The 14428-nt window shown below is 38.4% G+C and overlaps 1 protein-coding gene across 1 annotated transcript in view; it reads left to right on the top strand.

Annotated features, from left to right (window-relative positions):
• The window catches only part of LOC136885880 (maltase 2), an 89611-nt gene that overhangs the window by 60907 nt on the left and 14276 nt on the right, over positions 1–14428 (top strand). Inside the window, exons 2-6 of the mRNA XM_067158563.2 lie at positions 1944–2123; positions 4074–4237; positions 6321–6446; positions 9281–9522; positions 12533–12728. Of these exons, the coding sequence (XP_067014664.2) occupies positions 1944–2123; positions 4074–4237; positions 6321–6446; positions 9281–9522; positions 12533–12728 (908 nt within the window). The remainder of the gene's footprint in view (positions 1–1943; positions 2124–4073; positions 4238–6320; positions 6447–9280; positions 9523–12532; positions 12729–14428) is intronic.

The following is a 14428-nucleotide window of genomic DNA, read 5'->3' as shown; positions in this document are numbered from 1 at the left end:
TCTAAACCCCCACGTAAGCTGACCGGGCACGGTTATTATTATTATTATTATTATTATTATTATTATTATTATTATTATTATTATTATTATTATTATTATTATTATTATTAAAGCAGTTTTCCTCGTTCTGCAGGTGAATGCGGCCGTGCTCGCGTTGTAATTCGTATTCTGTTATTTTCACTTACCACTCTCCTAATTTCGTTTTCCTGGGTCTCGGCTGTAAGCAGATTGTTCCGATGAACTTTCTGTTTCAGCACTGAGATGGGCGAGATACCACACATCTGTGCTAAACGGCTATGCAGTTTACGAATAAAATTATTATTCCTTTAAATGGAATGTTTTATATTTCCACCATTCAATACCTACTTTGCAAGATATAAATACAGAATGAAACATGTTCTACCGTATGAGATTGCGATAAGGCAATGGCACAGCCAGGTCAAGCTTACCACAGTAGAGTGCAAAAAGGGTACATAACAACAAAACAGGTCGTACAGGTGCTTGGTACTCTGCTAGTCATTGGATGCGTTGAGATGAACCCAGGCCCACTGACTTGCAGAGACATGGCAAAAATTAAGGAAGTTGTGTGCAATGCTTCTTAGGCTGACCTTAAAAAAGAAATGCTTGAAGTCCAGTCTCATCAAATAAGTTATTGTGACAGGTGACTTCTTATGTAATTCTTGAAGGAATTTCTCAAAAAACATTGAAATACGGTACATTACAGAATAACATATTACACTCAATGAAGACATCATTGCATTCGGTTTCGCCATGCCCTCTTCTTTGTGTCCATTCCCCGAGTCAGTCTTCTGGGCAGTTCCTGTCTGTGCAACTGGTTTAATGGAGTGAGATGTTCTGCTGTAGAATAAAATGCAATAGAATTGATTGTAATTGTTAAACATCATTCATTAGCTTGGAATACCTTTACTATTTTATGCCATACCTGCAAGAGTAATATATCTACATATTTATACCTTTGCAAATTTACATGGAATTGCACCAGTTTTTCTTCAAATTCCTGTATATTGTAAATGCTTTTCCCATCAGGTAGATTTTTAGAGTTTTTTGAAAGGATTTCACTGACATATCTCTCACTTCCAATAGGAGCTTGTTAAAGAGTATCATTCCTGCCTAGTTATGATATTTTTTGAGTTTCCTTTAATCTAACATGAGGAGCATCTAAGTTATATCACTTCTTCTTCTTGTGTTATGTTGGTGTAATACCGGTACCTCCTTCCTTAATGGGTGATTAATCAGGTTTTCTTTGGTGTCCATTATGTATTAGGAAGTGTAGCCTATATTGAGGGAAGAACCATTATTCCCAGTTCTTGGAAAATGGTCCTACATGATTGTTTGTCTGAAATTCCCTGCATGCACCTGATTGCTTTCTTCTGTCATATACAAACATCCTGAGCCCCTGTGAAATTCCCCCACATTATTTTTCCATACTGTAGTTGTATAGATGCATTGTGAAACATACATTTATATTTTGAAGTGTGATTTTGGCACTTCCCGGAATTTCAGGTATTCTATTATATTCTATATTATATTACATATATATTTTTAGTTACTCAGGGTTTTACTGTTCTCATAAGCACAACATATGCATCCAAGAAAGTTTGATCTCACACAGAAAAGAATTCTAATTTTAATTTGATTTTATATTGAAGTATATGTGTAATGTCCTTTTCAGTAGTCGATCTGTGGATGCCTTTTAATGTCATTTTGTGTGTGTATGTATGTACATTTATTTCAGTAATATTGTCTGTTTTTGTCTAAATTTGTCTTATAGCTCATGATGGTCAGTCAAGGCTGAAATAGTCCCACTATCACAACATATGTAATGTAATCATTACATAATCAAGGTACTGAAAAGGTGGACCATTCAGATAATAATTGTTACTATTGTTTGCTATACTAACAGGAGTATTTTCTCTGTGCAGGTATCATAGAGAAGTTGCCCTACATTCAGGGCTTGGGTGTGGAAGCAATATGTCTCTCGCCAATATTCCGCTCGCCCATGCTGGACCAGGGATACGACATTTCAGATTTCCGAGCTGTGGATCCCATGTACGGGGGTAATGAAGCGCTTGACAAGCTAATCAAGAAGGCCAAGGAACGCAGTGAGTACAATCTATGTATATTATGTTTCTGTCTGTACCTTTCGACGCTTTGGTGGATGCCTGACTTTTTTTTAGAAACTTCGACAAGTGCTGAATGAGTGGTAGAGGCGGTGTGAAGCTTTCATGGTCAATTAAATTACTATTAATTTTTTTTTTTTTGTGGTTGGACTATGTTGTTGTTTTATATAACTTACATACAGCTTACTTGAATTTATTTATTTATTTATTTATTTATTTATTTATTTATTTATTTATTTATTTATTTATTTATTTATTTATTTATTTATTTATTTATTTATTTATAGTTCACACCAGGCAAATGCTGGGGCTGTACCTTAATTAAGGCCACGGCCGCTTCCTTCCAACTCCTAGGCCTTTCCTATCCCATCGTCGCCATAAGACCTATCTGTGTTGGTGCGACGTAAAGCCTCTAGCAAAAAAAAAAAAATATATATATATTTATAGTGAATACTTTGGTGATAATATAAGGAATGATCTTTATTGGACTAATATTAATCACATGAACACTATTGTTAATATTAAGTTTACAGATCTCTTCAGATGGTTCAGAGTGTATTTAAGGGTTGTAGTAAGGATATAAAGGAAAAGCCATGTAAACCTCTTGGTAAGATCCTAATTAGAGTTGGGTTCCAGCGTATGGGATCCTCATCAGTATTACTGGATTTGAAAACTGGGAAAAATCCAAAGAAAAGCAGCACAATTTGTTCTGGGTGATTTCCAACAAAAGAGTAGTGTTACAAAAATATTACAAACTTTGGGCTGGAAAGACTTGGGAGAAAGGAGACGAGCTGCTCGACTAAGCAACATGTGATAAAGATGTTGATTCCAATAGGGAACCTGAAATGTTTGTCCTGAATGAGTAAATTTATAATGTCAATATAGTTGGTCCATTATTTGACATTATAAATTTTCCAGCTAACTCATTCCTGGTTGCCGGTATTTTCGCCTCAGTGTGCTAAGTTGGGCTCATCAGTTGATAAATAGCACACCTACCAAGATGCATGACTAGTTCACACCGTCAAGGCCACTGCATAGGCCAGGCAGACATCAATTTCTGAAAATGAGACAGGCTCTCATAGTGCATTGGCACTGCTGGTGGATCCAAGTAGGCTACGCAGTGGCCTCCACGATATGCACTAGCCATGCATCTTGGTAGGTGTGCTATTTACCAACTGATGAGCCCAACTTAGCACACTGAGGCAAAACGCTGGCAACAAGGAATGAGTTAGCTGGAAAATTTATAATGTCCAATAACGGACCAACTATATTGGTATTAAGCAGCATGTTCCGAGCTGTCAGTGGAAAGATGGCGTAGAGTAACATTAGTAGACGAATAAGGTTGAGTGGTGCTTTTAAAAGTACGAATGATCACCGTATGAAAATAAAGTTGGAATTCAAAGGGACAAACAGGGGCAAAAATTTGTTCATAGGAAGAGGAGTTCAGGATTGGAATAATTTACCAAGAGAGTTGCAAGTTGCTTTATGTCACGCCGACACAGATAGGTCTTATGGCGATGAGGGGATAGGAAAAGGCTAGGAGTGTGAAGGAAGCGGCCATGGGTACAGCCCCAGCATTTGCCTGGTGTGAAAATGGCAAACCATGCTCAAACCCACTATCTCCTGAAAGCAAGCTGATAGCTGATAGAGACATGTTCGATAAATTTCCAATTTCTTTGCAGTCATTTAAGAAAAGACTAGGAAAACAACTGACAGGGAATCTGCCACCTGGGTGACTGCTCTAAATGCAAATTAGTGGTGATTGATGTTATTATCAATAACTTGTCCCAGGAGTTCATGGGATTACAATATAAATACTATTTTGTGCTTGTAATAAACAATTCAGTTTTTTGAGGCTGAGAATTAAACATTGGTTTGTTGCAAATATAGCAGATAGTGAAGTACATTAGTAACTTATTATTATTTTTCCAGATATCAAGGTGTTGCTAGATTTTGTTCCTAACCATTCAAGTGACCAGCATGACTGGTTCCGTCGGTCCAGCACACGAGTGGCACCATACACTGACTACTATGTATGGAGGGATGGAAGACCCAACCCCCAGAACTACAGTCGCCCTAACCCTCCGAATAACTGGGTAAGTAAGCTGTGGTTTTTTTTCTTTTTCTTTTTCTCCACAGCTGATTATGTCAGTAGAGTTTTATAACCTCTTTGTTCCTCGGTACGGCCTGTGTGGGTGGTGGATAGAAATTATGCGTGCTATCCCCTCCCTGTCACAAACGGTGACCAAAAGAGGCACTCCTCAATCTCTCGTCTTGGTAACATAGGGAGGCAGTAAAAAAAAAAAAGCAATAACTGAATTGCTTCCACTCATTTACTCCTATCTAAGTATCTGTCCCCTGTGTACATCCAGCTTTCTTCTTATCCTACACGTCCCGCAGGAAGAATAGAAATCTGTCAGGATGGCCCCTCAGTGAGTGTTGAAAGCCGTCTTCCTGATTAGGCTGGGCGGCAGAAGTAAGGTTGAATTTATTATTTTAACCATTATTGTTTGATATTTGTCCATATTGACCACTGAAAATCACTGGTAAAAATCTACGTTCGCTTTGTCAATACTTTAAAATGTTATTTCATCTATATTAATAAAATGTTTGAAGAACCTCGCTTGTTCTCTTCATCAGCAACCAAAGTGTTTGCGGACTTGATACCTAATCTTCATAGAATACACTCAGTTAACCCTCAACTGCCCTTTCAGACTCCATAAATTTGCTGTTAAATTATACAATAAGTTCTTACTTTGTTGTTGTTTATTGAACTTATTTACTTGAAACATATGCTTTCAAACATGTCACAGCAAAATTTAGAAGAAAAAAAATCACAAATCTAGAAGAAAATACAAAACAGATGATTTTGTATACGTAGATTACTCCTGGATTTCTTCTTCTTCTTCTTCTTCTTCTTCTTCTTCTTCTTCTTCTTCTTCTTCTTCTTCTTCTTCTTCTTCTTTCCAATGAGGCCTGCTAAGGACCACATGCCAATTTCAATTCAATTCTTCACATTTTGTTGTTTTCTCTTCGGTTCCTTCCAATATTCTTTCATCTTTTCACAATGCTGTTTCTTTCTGTTCTCGAACCACTTTACACCAAGCTTCTTGTTCAGTCTTCCTTGGAATCCTTCCATACTTACTACCCCGTCTTTCTAAAAATTTCTCTGTCCATAATTTCTTCTTCTCTTATATTATTTCTTTCTAAATCTTTCCTTACTTCTTGAATCCAGCTGGTTGTTGCCTTTTTGTCCCAAAGGTACTTGAAAATCCTTCTTGTTAATCTGGAATCATCCATTCTGTAAATATGTCCGAAAAATTGCAATCTCCTTTTTCTTATGGTTTCTGTTATGTTTTCTATGTTCCATATATTTCATCATTAGATCTTAATTTCCATACTTCTGTTGTTTTCATAGGGCCTGAGATTTTTCTCATGGTTACCCTTTCTAAAACTTCAAGTTTATCTAATCTATAGTTTAGTACCAGGCATTCACTTGCATACAGGCATTCTGGTTTCACCACTGTAGTGTAGTGCCTTATTTTAAGATTTTTAGACAGATGCTTTTTTTATAAAAATTTGTTGTGATACCATATGCTCTTTCTATCTTATGTACCCTTTCTTCTACTGCAGATTTGTCTAAACCATTTTCTTGAATTATTTCTCCCAGATATTTGAATTTCGTTACTTTTTCCACTGGACCAATATCTGTTGCCAAAAATTTTGGAGCGTTCTTGAGGTTTGTAATAAATTTAGTTTCTTGTACGGAGATTCTCAAACCTGTCTTGTTGGCTATTTCTTCCAAGAAATTGATTTGTGTTGTTGCACTTGTTAGGTTTTCTGACAATATAGCCAAATCTTCTGCAAATGCTTGGCAATTTATTTCAGTGCCATTGTTTTTTCTCCCCAAAGTTAACTGGCAAAATGTTATGTTCTTTAAGCTTTACATTCCAAATTCTTACAATTTTTTCTAGAACACAGTTGAATAGAAGGGGGTGACAAACCGTCACCTTGCCGTACCATTGTATTTATCTTAATAGGTTTTGATCACTCGCCCATAAATTTCACCTTTGATTTATTGTTATTTCTGTGTACTCTGAGCTTTTTTGTAATTGAGGTAGTATCAGCCTCAACTGTATATTTATTCCTTCTTTTGATTGTTTGTTATTGATGTTTCAGTTGAGCCGATATGGAGGGTCAGCTTGGGAGTGGAGTCCAGAGAGACATCAGTTCTACCTCCACACGTACTCTGCACGGCAGCCAGATCTCAACTTCAGATATCCTCCAGTGGCGCAGGAGATAAAGGTAACTCTCATTCTTAAACAAGTACTGTGTTCCTTGCTAAGAATAATAACTGGATTGTACTTATTCAAAATATGATTGCATATGGGTGCAGTCAGTCACCACTGATCTGCATTTAGGGCAGTCGCCCAGGTGGCATATTCCCTATCCGTTTTTTTTTACCTAGTCTTTTCAAAAATAATTGCAGATAATTTGGAAATTTATTGAACATCTCCCTTAGCGGTAATTTATTCTAATCCCTAATTCCCCTTCCTATAAATGAATATTTGCTCTAATTTGTCCTCTTAAAGGCCAACTTTATCTTCATATTGTGATATCCCGCCGGCCCCGTGGTGTAGGGGTAGCGTTCTTGTCTCTTACCCGGAGGCCCCGGGTTCGATTCCCGGCCTGGTCAGGGATTTTTACCTGGACCTGAGGGCTGGTTCGAGGTCCACTCAGCCTACGTGATTAGAATTGAGGAGCTATCTGATGGTGAGATAGCGGCCCCGGTTTAGAAAGCCAAGAATAACGTCCAAGAGGATTCGTCGTGCTGACTACACTACACCTCGTAATCTGCAGGTCTTCGGGCTGAGCAGCGATCGCTTGGTAGGCCACGGCCCTTCAAGGGCTGTAGTGCCATGGAGGGGGGTTGATATCCCACTTTTAAAGACACTACTCAAACTTATTTGTCTACTAATGTCATTTCATGCCATCTCTCCACTGACAGCTCGGAACATACCACTTACTGTTGATAAGCAAAACCATAATAGGTGTTTGATGTGATCCTGTATTGGCTTGTTTAAATCTATTAAAGAAACTATTTTAAATAGTTTATGTGGGGTCCACCTTGTCAATACACTTTTAATGATTGGCATTTATTTATTTTTCTTACTGATGAAGGGAATGCATATTGTTCCTGAAACATGCATGAAAAATAAATAATTTTCAATCATTAAAAGTGTATTGATGAGGTGGACCCAACATAAACTGTTTTAAATTGTTTCTTTAATAGATTTACATACCACTTAGTTGAGCAACTCGTTTCCTTTCTCCCAAGTCTTCCCAGCCCAAACTTCGCAACATTTTTGTAACGCTACTCTTTTGTCGGAAGTCACCCAGAACAAATCGAGCTGCTTTTCTTGGATTGTTTCCAGTTCTCGAATCAAGTAATCCTGCTAAGAGTCCCACACACTGGAACTATTCTCTAATCAGGGTCTTGCCAGAGATTTATATGCCCTTTTCTTTACATCCTTACTACAACCTCTAAATACCCTCTTAACCATGTGCAGAGATCTGTACCCTTTATTTACAATACCGTTTATGTGATTACTCCAATGAAGATCCTTCCTTATATTAACACCTACATTAGGTACTTACAGTGATCCCCATTAGGAACTTTCAGCCCATCAACACATTAATTAAACCTGAGAGGACTTTTCTTCGTTGTGAAACTCACAACCTGACTTCCAGGCTGACAAGTGGGCTCATCAGTAGACTGAGCATTGCCATCACGAGTCTCATGTTATCGACTGGACAAGAGGAAAAATGAAAATGAAAATCCACAGCCTGTTTCCAGTCATTTGACCGCATCAGGAATGAATGAAGACCCATCTAGTGGCGAGAGGATGGGAACTGTACCAGCTGCCGAAGCCTGTTGCTCTCCTCAGCAGCAATGATTAATGACTGACAGGTGAAATTAAATTATATTGGAGACTGTTGCTGGAATGAGTGATGACAGGGGAAACTGGAGTACCCGGAGAGAAACCTGTCCCAGTTCCACTTGTCCAGCACAAATCTCACCTGGAGTGACCAGGATTTGAACCGTGGAACCCAGTGGTGAGAGGCTGGAGCGCTGACACGTGAGCCTCGGAGGCTTAGAACAAAAGGATTATTAGAGAAATTTGTTTGTTTGTTTGTTTGTTTGTTTGTTTGTTTGTTTGTTTGTTTGTTTGTTTGTTTGTTTGTTTGTTTGTAAGGGTGCATAATACATTTTGTACATTATCTCTTGACACTTCCTTATTGCAGACAAGGTTTCTTACACTCTGGTAGAATGCATTGCCCTGTTGCACCATCTTTTTGACCACCAATATTCACAACGCCACTTCCTTGTTTTTCTCTGTGTGCTGATTTTCATACCATGCTTTTCAATTTTCTCATTCAGTGCATCAAGCCATTTTTATACTTCTTTGCTGTTCATCATCTGAATATAGTAATAACTTCATCTCCCTGTTCCCATATGCTTCCTTTGTCTCCTTTACAAGTTCGTTCATAACCGTTAGAAACAAAAGAGGTGACAACACACTTCTCTATCTCAGTCCTTTTTCATTTCTATACCATTCTTTCTTTCTAAACAAAGTCTGTACAGTGCTGACACAGTTGTTATGATAGTATTTATTGAAGAACATTTAGTATTTATTGAAGAACATTACAGGCTATCGGCCCAAATACATGTTCCCATTACAAAGAGGAAAAAAAAGATTAAAAAATATGAACTAAATCTACCCTGTGGACACAAAATAAAAATAAACTAAGTCTACAATGTGGACGCTCACATGGGCGGATAACTGGGCCACAAGCGTCACCCATAAAGTATAAAAATAAACGAAATCTACTATGTGGACGTTCACATGGGCGGGAACCTATCCACAAGTGAGCACTACCCTTATAACTGCCTTACTGACCGGCTGTGCCCCCCCCCCCCAGGTGAGGAAAAATGGAGCCGCCCTCCCTGGAACGACACAGTTGACAAAGGTATATCCTCACACAGTTGTTGTACAATGCTTGCACCATTTCTACAGTTTGTATATAAAATATTATATAATGTAATGCTGTTTACTATTTTTCTCCCTTTTCTACAGGAAAGCATTAAGTACTGGCTTCAAAAGGGTGTGGATGGTTTCCGAATGGTTGGAGTGGTAAACTTGTACGAAAGTCCAAGCTTCTTTGACGAACCCCAAGCCCCCGGTCAGTACTACAACCCCACGAACTACGACTCCCTCAGTCACCCGTACACAACAAACCTCAACGAGACGTTGGACATGGTGCGTCAGTGGCGGCAGATCATGGACAAATACAAGCAGGAGACTAAAAGTTCCACCAGGTGAGATAAACATGCTAATTAGTTTTTAGCAACAGTTATAAAGTACGTAAATGACCACCAGAAATAGCTCAAGTTCTATGGGCAGAGCATGGCAAGGAACACTTCATTAACTCTGTCACTGTCAGCCCAAATACATACTTGGGCTTGTGCAGCTTTGCCTTAATTGTTTTGATTGTATCCGAAAATGAAAGCAAACACCATCTCAAGGATTCCTTGAAAAGTGCAACCTTGGTATGTTTTTGTAAACTATCAAAAAGTGGTATATTTAATTATATGAACAGTACATATTATAAATGGCCATATATAGTGACAAACATATTTTAAAAATCATTATTATTAAAGTTTAGATGCAGTTTTTGAGGTTTAAAAATGAAAAAAGTAGAATTTGTAACAATATTAATGCTAGATTTTGTCTTAAGTTTCTCTCTAATTTTAACACATTCCTTGCGGTTCGGGTCACCATGTTACTCTTATCCATCAGTGCGAACTTCCCAAAATTGCGGAGTAAGTAACTACGTCCTAGTTACAAATTTCTGATAACTAATGGCAACATAGTGTTCCTATTGAAGTAAAGGATCGAGGCATACTGATAGTTTTGATCGGCCCAGGGGTGTCCCGAAGGAATTTTTGTGCATCTTCCATTCATATTGCTTCGGGTCATCCTGTGTTCGGATTGCAGTCTAAGCTATATTTTTACGCGGGAATCACTTGCGTGGTTACAGCCTACAGTGTTTCTGCCTTCAGATAGCAAGTTGTTGTTTAATATGAGGAAGAGTACGACCCTTTTGACATCTCGTGTAACCTATTCCTTTGTACATTGCTCTCTGGTAAGCGGATATAAGTTTCCCAATTTTTATTTAATGGGGTAGTTACTGACAAGTTTATTATCTTCCGTAGATAATGTTTACAAGCACGTTCACATTCCCTTTATTTAGTCATGGAGCCTTTACATTCTGACACCGGTGGCACGGAAAAGAAAGCGATTTAGGACGGCACTGGACCCCGGACTAATTGCTCATGTTTTGAAACAAAGTGATGACAGCGACGGTGATTTCTCTTCAGTATCTGATGATGACCCTACATACAGCCTTATCTTTTGTGATACCAGTATTGTTTTGTTACTAAGCATAATATGTAAATAATTAATGTACGCATATCATATTGCCATAAAAAGAGATCAGTGAACGATAAACTAACATTTACTTCCTGGGTCATTTCTGGGTAACGCACTTCTTGAATCAGAAAACTGTCACAGAGGTAAATATAACGGAATGTCTTCTCAACAATGATGCACACAACATTGTTTTGGATTTCATAGGAGGGACTAACCAAAGTCAAAATTCAGCATCGGGTCACCAATGGGCCGATACGACTTAAAATTAAGTCATCAAAATTCACTGCCGCAGAGAACATGATAAATATGATTCTAATGTGTATTTAATAATAATAAACTTAAAATACCAGGAGCTTCAGAATAATTTTTAAGAAGTCCTTAAATCTGTTCATAACTCTAATGATTAATTTAGTCATTTAAACAAATAATCTCAGTTTAATTTGTCCTTGTATACTATTATATTCTTTAATCTGTCAACTGTGTAACAATGGTTACAATTCCTGTAACAGCCGTTACATTCAAAATGTGAAATAACAAGAAAAACAGTTATTGTCTGTTTTTTTAAATTATATGCTTAGTTTTTCTAGAGTGTCTTTGGTCTGCAGTAAAATTTGCAAGTTCCTGTTAGCTGCCATCACACAGGGTTTAATGATATTCACTACCTACATCAACAGGTGTAATGCCCGTTACAGTGGAATGCCTGATCTATTGCATATCATTGAAATCACAAAGATATTTCCTTTGCAATAGCACTTCTCTAAGTATTTCTCCTCCTTGCATCGCCGAACTAGAGACAAAAGAACAACACTAGCTGCTGTTTGTTTACATTATAGCTCTTTCATCGCATGGTGTTCCGTGTTCTTTGCTAAATTATGATAATGCTAGAGAATTGTATCCTGATGACTTATTTAGTGAAGAACTCCTGCGGAACAAAATTCCGGCATATCGGCGTCTCCAAAAAGCGAAAAAGTAGTTAGTGTGATGTAAAATTATTATTATTATTATTATTATTATTATTATTATTATTATTATTATTATTATTATTATTATTATTATTATTATTATTATTATTATTATTCATCCGCTTACCCTCCATGGTTGGTTTTTCCCTCGGACTCAGCGAGGGATCCCACCTCTACCACCTCAAGGGCAGTGTCCTGGAGCTCCAGGCTCGGGGTCGGGGGATACAACTGGGGAGGATGACCAGTACCTCGCCCGGGCTATACTGAACAGGGGCCTTGGTGGGGATGGGAATATTGTAAGGGATAGACAAGGAAGAGGGAAGGAAGCAGCCGTGACCTTAAGTTAGGTACCATCCCAGCATTTGCCTGGAGGAGAAGTGGGGAAAGCACGGAAAACCTCTTTCAGGATGGGTGAGGTGGGAATCGAACCCACCTCTACTCAGTTGACCTCCTGAAGCTGAGTGGACCCCATTCCAGCCCTCGTACCACTTTTCAAATTTTGTGGCAGAGCCAGGAATCGAACCCGGGCCTCCGGGGATGGCAGCTAATCACATTAACTACTACACCACAGAGGCGGACATTATTATTATTATATTCAAAAGTTTCAGTTTAAGCGTACCTGAAATTATTTACAATACATAATCTTTATCACAAAAAAATGAATGTAATAGCAAAGCCTGTATTGTCAATTGTATATTTTTTATGGGTACAATCAAAGATTCCACCTTTACAATACTAAAAAATTGTGTTGCAGTAGGATGACATTAACAAGTTTTGGGACGCTGAAAATGTCTGCCTGGCAGGTGCCAGACTCGTATTTCCAGTCATCATGGAAACTTGGCTCTGACAATATTATTTTTACAGAACAACTCCGTTTCTAGACACAGAGAGCCCAAAGAATAAATCTCCTCTCAAACGTGTGTTTGTATTCCAGGCTCCTCATCGTGGACGCTAACACGGATGTCGATCACATCTTGTCCTACTACGGTAACAGTTCTCACCCTGGAGCCCTCCCGACCAATCCAGTGTTCATTGGGAACCTCAACAGCCGGTCCAGAGCTTCAGACTTTGCTCAAGCTGTCCACAAGTGGCACGACTTCATGCACGACGGTCGCTGGGCCAATTGGATGGTGAGATGTTTTTTTGTTAAATTCATGTTCGTAACTGACTCGTGTATAGGCACTAACAGCGGTTGAGTGCTCATTGTTCCGAGATAGTAGTTTCTATCCTGACCAAGCCTGGTGGACATATTAACCTTTACAAGGTGAGACAACGATGTATCATTGTTGGCTATTTTGCGTAGTAAAGTGCCAGCAATGATTTATTGTCATTCAAACAGTGCGCCTTATTATCAGTCAGTCACCGCTGATTTGTATTTAGGGCAGTTGCCCAAGTGGAAGATTCCCTATCTGTTGTTTTCCTAGCCTCTCCTTAAATGATTGTAAAGAAATTGGAAACTTATTGAACCTCTCCCTTGTTAAGTTATTCCAATCCATAACTCCCCTTCCTATAAATGAATATTTGCCCCAATTTGTCCTCTTGAATTCCAACTTTATCTTCATATTGTAATCTTTCCTACTCTTAAGGACACCACTCAAACTTATTCGTCTATTAATGTCATTCCACACCATCTCCCCACTGACATCTCGGAACATGCCACTGTCCACTGTCCAACATACCAATGTCCAATAACGGACCAACTATATTGGTACATAGCACTTAGTCAAGCAGCTCATCTCCTTTCTCCCAAGTCTTTACAACATTTTGGTAACGCTACTCTTTTGTCGAATATCACTCACAACAAATCAGGGTGCTTTTCTTTGGATTTTTTCCAGTTCGTAAATCTTGTGAGAGTTCCATACACTTGAACCATACTCTAGTTGGGGTCTTACCAAAGACTTATATGCCCTTTCCTTTACATCCTTCCTGCAACCCCTGGACACCCTCATAACCATGTGCAGAGATCTGTACCCTTTATTTGCAATCATATTGATGTAATTACCCCAATGAATATCTTTCCTTATGCTAACACTTAGGTACTTACAAGGAATCGCAAAAGGAACTTTCACCCCATCAATGCAGTAATTAAAACTGAGAGGACTTTTCCTACTTATGAAACTCACAACCTGACTTTTAACCCTGTTTATCATCATACCATTGCCTGCTGTCCATCTCCAACATTGAGGTCATTTTGTAGTTGCTCACAATGTTGTAACTTATTTCTTACTCTGTAGTAGAGAATAACATCATCTGCAAAAAGCCTTATCTCTGACTCCACCTCTTTACTCATATCATTGATATATATAAGAAAATATAAAGGTCCAATAATACTGCCTTGAGGAATTATTACAGGGTCAGGTAAAGATTCACCTACTCTAATTCTCTGAGTTCTGTTTTCTAGAAATTGGCATTTGGTCATCATCATCATCAATGTCCCACTCCAGTCGCCCGGGTGTGATTAACAAGCCTCCTCCACATCTTTCTGTCATTCCACTTTACCTGCTCTATTACTTCTGCCACATCCAATCCAGCTTCTCTATCTGATCCGTCCACGTTCTTCTCGGTCTTCCAACTGGTCTCTTTCCCTTAACTTCTCTTTCCAATTCCCTTCTTGCTACCCGTTCCTTTCCCATTCTTTTTACATGTCTGAACCATCTCAGTCTTGCTTTCTGTATGTTCTGTACTAACGGTTCTCAATTTAGCTCTTCTCTGATTTTAATATTTTGAATTCTGTCTCTTCTTGTCTTTTTAACCGATGTTCTTAAAATTTTCATTTCTACTGCTTGGATCTTATTAGTACTAGCATTTAGTACGATTATAATAGCAGATT

This window comes from Anabrus simplex, chromosome X, assembly GCF_040414725.1.
Source record: "Anabrus simplex isolate iqAnaSimp1 chromosome X, ASM4041472v1, whole genome shotgun sequence".
In the NCBI taxonomy this organism is placed as follows: domain Eukaryota; kingdom Metazoa; phylum Arthropoda; class Insecta; order Orthoptera; family Tettigoniidae; genus Anabrus; species Anabrus simplex.
Note: the sequence above shows the minus strand (reverse complement) of the source record. Positions and strands in the feature narration are given on the sequence as shown.